The 8,609-nt window shown below is 41.4% G+C and overlaps 2 protein-coding genes and 1 pseudogene across 2 annotated transcripts in view; 1 reads left to right on the top strand and 2 right to left on the bottom strand.

Annotated features, from left to right (window-relative positions):
* Positions 1-8,609, bottom strand: part of LOC110285338 (zinc finger protein 431-like) — a 60,501-nt gene that overhangs the window by 15,888 nt on the left and 36,004 nt on the right. The window lies entirely within an intron of this gene.
* LOC110285683 (zinc finger protein 431-like) overlaps positions 1,506-8,609 on the top strand; it is a 19,232-nt gene continuing 12,128 nt past the window's right edge. Inside the window, exon 1 of the mRNA XM_021152020.2 lies at positions 1,506-1,641. Within this exon, the coding sequence (XP_021007679.1) occupies positions 1,639-1,641 (3 nt within the window). The 5' untranslated portion in view covers positions 1,506-1,638. The remainder of the gene's footprint in view (positions 1,642-8,609) is intronic.
* Positions 6,707-7,122, bottom strand: LOC110285685 (annotated as a pseudogene).

The raw sequence follows: 8,609 nt of genomic DNA, 5'->3' as shown, positions 1-8,609 counted from the left end.
TGAGATGGCTCAGTGGGTAAGAGCACCCGACTGCTCTTCCGAAGGTCCAGAGTTCAAATCCCAGCAACCACATGGTGGCTCACAACCATCTGTAACGAGATCTGGCGCCCTCTTCTGGAGTGTCTGAAGACAGCTACAGTGTACTTACATATAATAAATAAATCTTTTAAAAAAATAATAAATAAATCTTAAAATTTTTTCTTATAAAAATTATCAAACCTATTCTCAAAGCTATTTGGTGTCTAATAATGGACTTAGTGCAGTTCTTTTTGTTCAGAAACACTGTACCCCTGAACTTTAAAAAAAAAAAAAAACGGCACTAAAACTTTGCCATTGGTAAGCCACTGAGCTGATGTGCAGCAGGGCAGGGTAGAATATGATAGGGGTGAAAGGAATTTCCCCACTGCCCTCTGAAGGTTTGCTGGAATACAATGTCTAGGATAAATTAAATGGGAGAAAAGTGTGTGAATGCATTATTGTCCTTAAGTACAGCCCAACGTGATTCAGAAACTTTTTGGCCCCACTCTTTCTAGGAGAATTGAAGTACAGGAAATGTCAGAAAACAACATGCTGGGTTTTTATCGTCTTGTTGTTGAGCTTTTTTGTTTTGTTTTTATTATCAACCTTATACAAGTGAAGCTCCTCTTCCCACCCCACCCCCCATGCAAAACAAGAGGTTTATTTTCCAGAGCATTGAGACGAGTTAATAAGAAGGCGACCCCAAATGGCTATTACAGTTTTTATACTTTTTAGGGGCACAGGTTACACCAGCAAATTATAGCTCAAACTTATTGGCTAAGTATATTGACCTTTAAACCTACTGGCTAGCAAGCATGACAGGTATTTGAACTCTACCTGGGACTTTCCCGAGGGTCAGGTAACTATCAGTCATTTTTTTTCCACCTTCCCAAGGAGGAAGATGTGCTGGCTAACAATAGTGCTCCATAGTGTTTGTCATCTATTTCTTGCTTTTGTCCCCCAGCGTTGTCTCATACTTACCAGGTGAAAAATAGCTGCTGCAGTTTACCTAAATATCTTATTATCTTATTTCCTAAAATCTCTCTTTAATTGTTAATACCCTGGGCATCCTTCCACTTGAGGACCAGATTGAAAACTCTACTGCTATGTAAAGGCTATTCTAGGAGGAAGAAGGAAGTGCCTCCGGAGTACTGAGGGGAGTTCAAGCAAGGGCTGAAGTGGCAAGGTAGTGAGTGCAGGATCTATTGCTACAAAGGGAGGAGCAGGTGGCTGAGCAGCGGAAACTGGAGTAGTGGTTCCTCCCGCGGGGCTGGGTGGGAAGACAGGCAGGTAGGATATTGGAGGACAGGCACAAGTGCTACTGAAATGTACATCTCTGCACATCTGGAAAACCTTTTGCCCTGGACTGGAAGCCTGAGCTGGGAACTTCTAAGCTGTGTCTGTCAGCACACTCTTACCCTAAGGGAGGTGCTCAAGTCACACAAGACTCACTGGCCAATCAGAGGCTTCAGATGGACCTGCCAGTCAGAAAAGGAGGAGGATTCTTCCGGGTGTCAAGCAGCAAGTTCCGCTCTGAGACTGAGCAGTCTTGAAGGTTTCTGTGTGTTGTACTCTGAACTCTGCTACTAGGTACTGTGAGGGACGCTCTGAAGTCGCGACATGGTGAGCACAGGGTCACTGCCCACAATGGGGAAGAGCAGGCTGCTGAGCCTTGGGAGCTGTTGTGGTCTTCCCTGGGGCTGGGTGGGAAGTGTCAGCCAGATGCGGCTACCTGTCAGGTTCCTTGTAGTCATAGTCATTCCCTGGATCCGGTGGTAGCCACTGAATAACTTCACTATGGGAGCTGTGTCTGGGCAAAACATTTAGAGTTGGGACTTGTGTATAGAAACATCCTTGGCAGGATGCCAAACACGGAGAGCCCTAGTTTCCCTAGCGTCTTCTACATTTAATATTTAGATGTAAGATCCATTTGGAATTAAGTTTGTGGAGGTTGTAAAAGGCATCTCATGCATCGGGTACCAATCCAATATTAAGCTGTGATGTAGAAGAGTAGAATTGATGATGTAATGGATTTACCAATGCTTAGGAGATAGTAGAATTTACTTCAGGGAGAACTGCTTCTAAAACACTCCACAGATAAGTAGTGTGCTGATCAGACCTGTTAGAGATTAGGATGCTAGGATACACATGTTTATTCACGAATATTATCCAGAAATTTGGCTCTAGACCATAGCAAAGAAGACACCTCTTATTTACAACTAGCCACTAAGCCCATCCTCATATCAAAGAGCAGGCCTCTAGCAAGCTGCTCAAGGGGGCATTACATGGTCACAACCAACATTAAGGCCTGGTGTGCCATAAAGACCCAGTTTTCTTCTTGAGAAAACTATAGTTCTGCCACACAGGCAAGACTACACCAGGTGACAACCATTTGAAAGCAAAAAACACTGTTGTGTCAAGGGCTAGCCTAATCAAGCAAGGCTTTCCATGAGGCCCTCAGATATGGAGAAGGAAACCCAGGAACATGCTTTTCAGAGCCAGTAGCAGACTGAGGCCTGGACCTGGAGAGTTTTTCCTAAGGCCCTGATGTATTGACAATAAAATAGAGCTCCTCTAAAGCAAGGGATATGCTTGTGAGAACTGTTAGTGGTCTGGGGCTCTGGGAGGGGCTGCTTCACATCCTGAACCAACTCTTCCTACCATATGGGACTGTGATTATCAGTCCTAAATTCACTGTCAGTAATGTTCTTGAGATACCCTGTGTCCTGCTTTGGACCGCTGTTTATTAGACACCTTCTGAGTTTGTCCCATTGTATGATAGTTGCTGCTGATTTCATAGAAGTCTACCATTTTTTTCCATTTCCCTTGTTAGTAGTATACAAGATGCTATTCTTAAGAAGCTTACTTAGCATAAGACATAGTTTGTGTAAGACCTCCTATCCCTAGCTTTTATACTTTCTACCTTCTACTTTTCCTATCCTTTTCATCCTCAGGGATCTTCCACTTAGAACCTTGTTACTCAAGAATAATCTGCTGGTCGGTCAGTGGTGGTGCACACTTTTAATCCCAGCACTTGGGAGGCAGAGGCAGGCGAATTTCTGAGTGTGAGGCCAGCTTGGTCTACAGAGTGAGTTCCAGGACAGCCAGGGCTACACAGAGAAACCCTGGTATACTGGTATACTTAAATATGTTAGTATCTTTGCTGTGTAAATCTCCCATTTAAGTGGCTAGACTTGCAGACTCCAGTCCATATTTAAATTGTTCAAAACATAACCTGAGGCCTGAACCTAAAAGACACTTAAGGGTGACAGCAAATGTGGAATGTAAAATCTCTTCTCTGCTGCCTCCTCTTTGAACATTAGCCAGCACTGCATGCATCCTGTCATTAAAGACATTTTTCTTAACTAAACTTTTTTGTGTACAGTGATTTCTCCATGGGAAGACATGTTTATTCTAGGACAGCTTCATTTTCAGCCTTTTAGAAAAATATTTCTGAGATAAGCTATGTTGACTCAGGTCACATTGCTCCCCAGGGCAATGACCTTGCTTTCCTCTTGATTAAACTTCCCAAGTTCTTTACTTAAAAGGCTGTACCACAACAGAGTTTTTAAATTTCCCATTAGAGTGATGTATTGAACTGTCCATTGCAATAACAGGAAAAGGATTTGTTTGTGGAGCATGGCAGAACAGACCAGAATAGGAAGAACAGTTTACTGTATACACTGCAGGGTGAGACAGGACAGACAAGAGCTAGATCACACACTAAAGTTTAAGGTAGTCAGCTACAGAGATCACCATTATGAAGAAGGAACTGACTCAGGCAGGGTAAGTAAGTTTGTAATTTTCCAGCATCTAGTAATTCGTGCATGTGAATGAAAACAGACTAGATTGATGGGTATACAACTTACGAAGATTAGCTTGAGCCAATGAATATTGAATTTACAATTAAAAGATTGTACTATGCAGATATGTGAAATCCTCCTTGACACAGTTAAAAGTCAGTTCAGAAATCCGAGACAGATATCAGAAACTAACATTACACATAGGGAAAAGGTCAAAGAGTATCTCATTATTATCTTATTATCTTCCCTTCTACCAGGGAAGGGCCTGTTCTTTTTCAAAGTCATTATACCTATATGCATTTTAAATTATATTTATCTTTTGAAAAAGTCAATTATTGGTATTACTTTTTAAATTTCATTTTCTTTATGTACCACTGCTCTAATCTCTTATATGTTTTTATTTTCCAATGTTTCCCAGTCTTTAAGAATTTCATTCCCTTTTATGAAATTCTTGGGCAAATGGATGTATCTGGAGGATATCATCCTTAGTGAGGTAACCCAATCACAAAAGAAGTCCCTTGATATGCACTCACTGATAAGTGGATATTAGCCCAGAAACTTAGAATACCCAAGATACAATCTGCAAAACACAAGAAAATCAAGAAGAAGGAAGACCAAAGTGTGGATACTTCATTCCTCCTTAGAATAGGGAACAAAATACCATGGAAGGAGTTACAGAGACAAAGTTTGGAGCTAAGATGAAAGGATGGACCATCCAGAGACTACCCCACCTGGGAATCCATTCCATAATCAGCCACCAAACCCAGACACTATTGCATATGCCAGCAAGATTTTGCTGAAAGGACCCTGATATAGCTGTCTTGTGTGAGGCTATGCCAGTGCCTGGCAAACACAGAAGTGGATGCTCACAGTCAGCATTGGATGGAACACAGGGCCCCCAATGGAGGAGCTAGAGAAAGTACCCAAGGAGCTGAAGGGGTCTGCAACCCTCTAGGTAGAACAACAATATGAACTAACCAGTACCCCCAGAGCTCGTGTCTCTAGCTGCATATGTAGCAGAAGATGGCCTAGTCAGCCATCGTTGGGAGGAGAGGCCCCTTGGTCTTGCAAATTTTATATGCCCCAGTATGGGGGAATGCTGGGACTGGGAGGTGGGAGTGGGTGGGTGGGAGAGCGGGGCAGGGGGAGGGTATAGGGAACTTTCGGGATAGCATTTGAAATGTAAATGGGGAAAATATCTAATAAAAAAAAAAGGCAAAAGAACTTCATTCCTTGGCCAACCAATGACTGCCCCAAATTGAGACGCATCCCATGGGCAAGAACTGATCCCTAACACTGTTAATGATACTCTGTTATGCTTGCAGACAGGAGTCTAGTATAACTGCCCTGTGAGAGGTTCCACCCAGCAGCCAATGGGAAGAGATGCAGAGACCCACAGCCAAACATATGGAGCTTGGGAAGTCTTACAGAAGAGTTGAGGGAGGATTGAGGGACCCAAAGAGGACAGGGACTCCACAGGAAGACCAACAGAGTCAACTAACCTGGACTCTTGGGGGCCTCCAGAGACTGAACTATTCACCAAAGAATGAACCTAAGCCCCCTGCACATATGTAACAGAAGTGCAGCTTGGCCCAACAACTGGAGCAGAGAGTGGGGGTAAGGGGAGCTGTCCCTGAATCTGTTGCCTGCCTGTGGATCCTGTTCCCCTAACCAGGTTCAATAGGTGAGAGGGTGCACCTAGTGCTGCCATGAGTTGATGTGCAGGGTGGAGAGGGCGGGGATAGGGGGAGGGGATAGTGAGTGAAGGGATGAGGAGGGAGGAATAGGGCGGGAATTTGCATGAGGGGGTACTGGGATGAGAGGAACTGATATTGGGATGTAAAGTGAATTAAAAAAAAACCATCTTGACCAATGACATATGAGATCTACTCAGCCGTCATTTTTAAGATGGGTTCTATTGATTTTGTACTTAGACTGAAAAAAGAATTCTGTCATCTAATATGCAAGGAAAGAGTGTTCCTATAGAAATGTTGCAGATTTTTTGGCTTTCTAGCAACTCATTAAAAGTCAGAGGTTTTATTGGCTCATGAAAAAAAAATGACAATAACATGTAATATGCTAAAAAGGAAGTTTTATTTCTTTTTCTCAAGGGCTTTCATATTTATTTCTGTTTAAAGCAACATCTCCTGAAGCTCAGCCATTCCTTATGGTACGTAGTTAAGACTTACTTTGAACACATCTAATCTGGCCTCTGTTACTCTGTGCCTGGAAGATAGTTTTACAACTCCTTTCATGCTGGCCCTGACTGGCCAGTGCAAAAGAAAAGAGATTAGTGAATGAGTGTCTTCCAACCTTCCTGAATTTTGGGGGGAATTATAAATAAAGAGTGCCTTAAGTAAGAATTGAGTACACTGATCAACTTTGAAGCTGATGTAGTCACAGCACAGAAAGGGCTGGGAGGAAGTAAAATGGGAGCTTTCCTGCTTTGACAATAGTTGGCATTAGCAACAAATAGTCAGGTAATCAATTTTAGAAGATCAGTAAAAAGTACAACCTGGCCATTTTTGGGAGGTCACAGACCGAGGCAATCAAGAATCTGGATGAGGAACTTCTCTTCTCTTTCATACACATAAGCATACACATAAAAATGGGGATAGACTTGTTTTCTAAAGTGCTTGACTTACAAAGCAGATGATGCAAAACAAGCTGTTAGATAGATAGTACAAATATACACTTTCTTTAAAAGTCTGTTTTCTTGTATTTAGTTTTTAAAATTTTGCATTTCCTCACACCGGTGCAGATATCCAAGCATCAATCATAGGAAACAAAATGTTTTCTAAGTGACTATAATAGACATCCTTTCCTTTCCTTTCCTTTCCTTTCCTTTCCTTTCCTTTCCTTTCCTTTCCTTTCCTTTCCTTTCCTTTCTTTTCTTTTTTTGATTCAATAAAGTTTTATTTTCCCAAATGTACAGCTGATTGAACCTGTTCATGCATCTTCACCAGCAGCTGGGGCATCTCCAGCCTTTTTGTTTCTGCTGAAGCCAGCTTGATAAGTCCTTTACTAAGTAGCTCCTGAAGGGCTGCCCTGGCCAAGGAACTGCGAACCTTCAGTCTCTTGGAGACCACAGCTGGAGTAATAAGCTTATAGTTGAGAACTTCCTTACAGAGTTTGTCGTATGTAGCTTTGTCAAACAGGACAAGATTGTTCAACTTGTCCCAAACTTTGCCTTTGGACCACTTCTTCTTTTTGGCCTTGCCACCAGATTTATTTACTGGGTCTTTGACTTTGTTTTGGCCAACTTTCTGTTATCTTTCTTCTTGTCATCTTTAGGTGGCATGGTGAAGCTCAGAGAGTAGTGTGGACCACTGCAGCCTCACTAAGATATTGGAAAAAAGAAAGGACATCCTTTCCTTTATCATAAAAGAATGAGATACTTTTAGTGGTCAAAATTATTTTCTCCATTGAAAACATTTGTATGCTTTAAATGAATCTCTCCAATCGCATAGCCCTCCATCCCCAGTCCATTTTCTATTACTGGCAAAGGAGTGAACCAGAGTGCATGGGGTGAGTGCTGGCCAGTGATTTCTTTGATTTTGATTTTGACTATAATCCTGCAGTTCTTGTTTAAAGGACAGTGTTATATTTATAGGTCTGTCTTTGTGTTTACTTTATCAGTGGTGCCATCTATGTTGTGTGATTTTTATTAATTATAATTTAATTATATTGTTGTGTCTCTGGAAAATGATACGGCACTGATTTTTGTCTTCTGAAAGTTTTATATTATGCTATGAGTTCCTTGCATTTTTGTTAGTTTGGGGACTTTCTGTGGAGAAACAATTTTAATTTTCTCTTCTTGATCCTAAAGACTTGCCTCTTCTCATTTCTTGGAAACTGTGACTTCTGGTTGTTACAATCATTAATGTTTGGGTTTTTGCTACTGAAGTTATTGATATGGTTAAGACATTGGATTTGGGTTTTTTAAATTTCCTCATATATTATTGTCTGTGCGTCCTAAGTAGCTTCAGTTGTCAGCATTTTAGATCCTACAGTCATCTGAGGGAGTCTTACTTGAGGGCATGTCCTTATCAAAATGGCTGGATGCTGTGTCAGTGAGGGATTGTGTTAAGTGATGATTGATGTAGGAAGGCTTTTCTACTGAGGGTGGCAGGATCCTTAAGCCAGTGGGCCTGGGCTGGATAAGAAAGCTAGCTGAGCATGAGACAGTGACCAAGCAAGAGGGCAATCCAGGAAACAGTGTTTGTCCGAGTTTTTTTCCTTCATTTTTTGGTATGAGTTTCTATCCTAAGCTCTCAAAACGATCTGACAAAACTATCCAAAAAAAAAAAAACAGAAACAAAAAAACAAAACAAAACAAAACAAAAACAAAAACCTGTTCATTGCTTGAGATGGGTTTGGTTAGAGGATTTAATCACAGCAGCACAGTAGCAAGTTAGAGAAAATGGAAGGCAAAAAGTGATTTTGCTGCTGAGCAGAACCTAAAAATGTTCTTGTTGGGTGAAATGTGGAAAACACAAGGACTTCAGATGGCAAAAGGCATGTACACACATAACTTAATTGGCTATCCTATAGTACCTGGCAGATCACTGTGTTGATAGTAATGCAGACAGAAGAAATCAAAGTCATAGGATTTCAGTTGAAAGTAGACTCCATAATAAATTCAGCCAGAGGTCATTTGTGTGGTATTTTGGCCCAAAGTCTTTCTTATTCTGGCTATGTCCTGAGGATCTGAATAAGGCAGAATTAAAAAATAATGGGCTTCTTTCTCTCTTTCTCTTTCTTTCTTTCTTTCTTTCTTTCTTTCTT

This window comes from Mus caroli, chromosome 19 (genome assembly GCF_900094665.2).
Source record: "Mus caroli chromosome 19, CAROLI_EIJ_v1.1, whole genome shotgun sequence".
Taxonomy (NCBI): Eukaryota; Metazoa; Chordata; class Mammalia; order Rodentia; family Muridae; genus Mus; species Mus caroli.
Note: the sequence above shows the minus strand (reverse complement) of the source record. Positions and strands in the feature narration are given on the sequence as shown.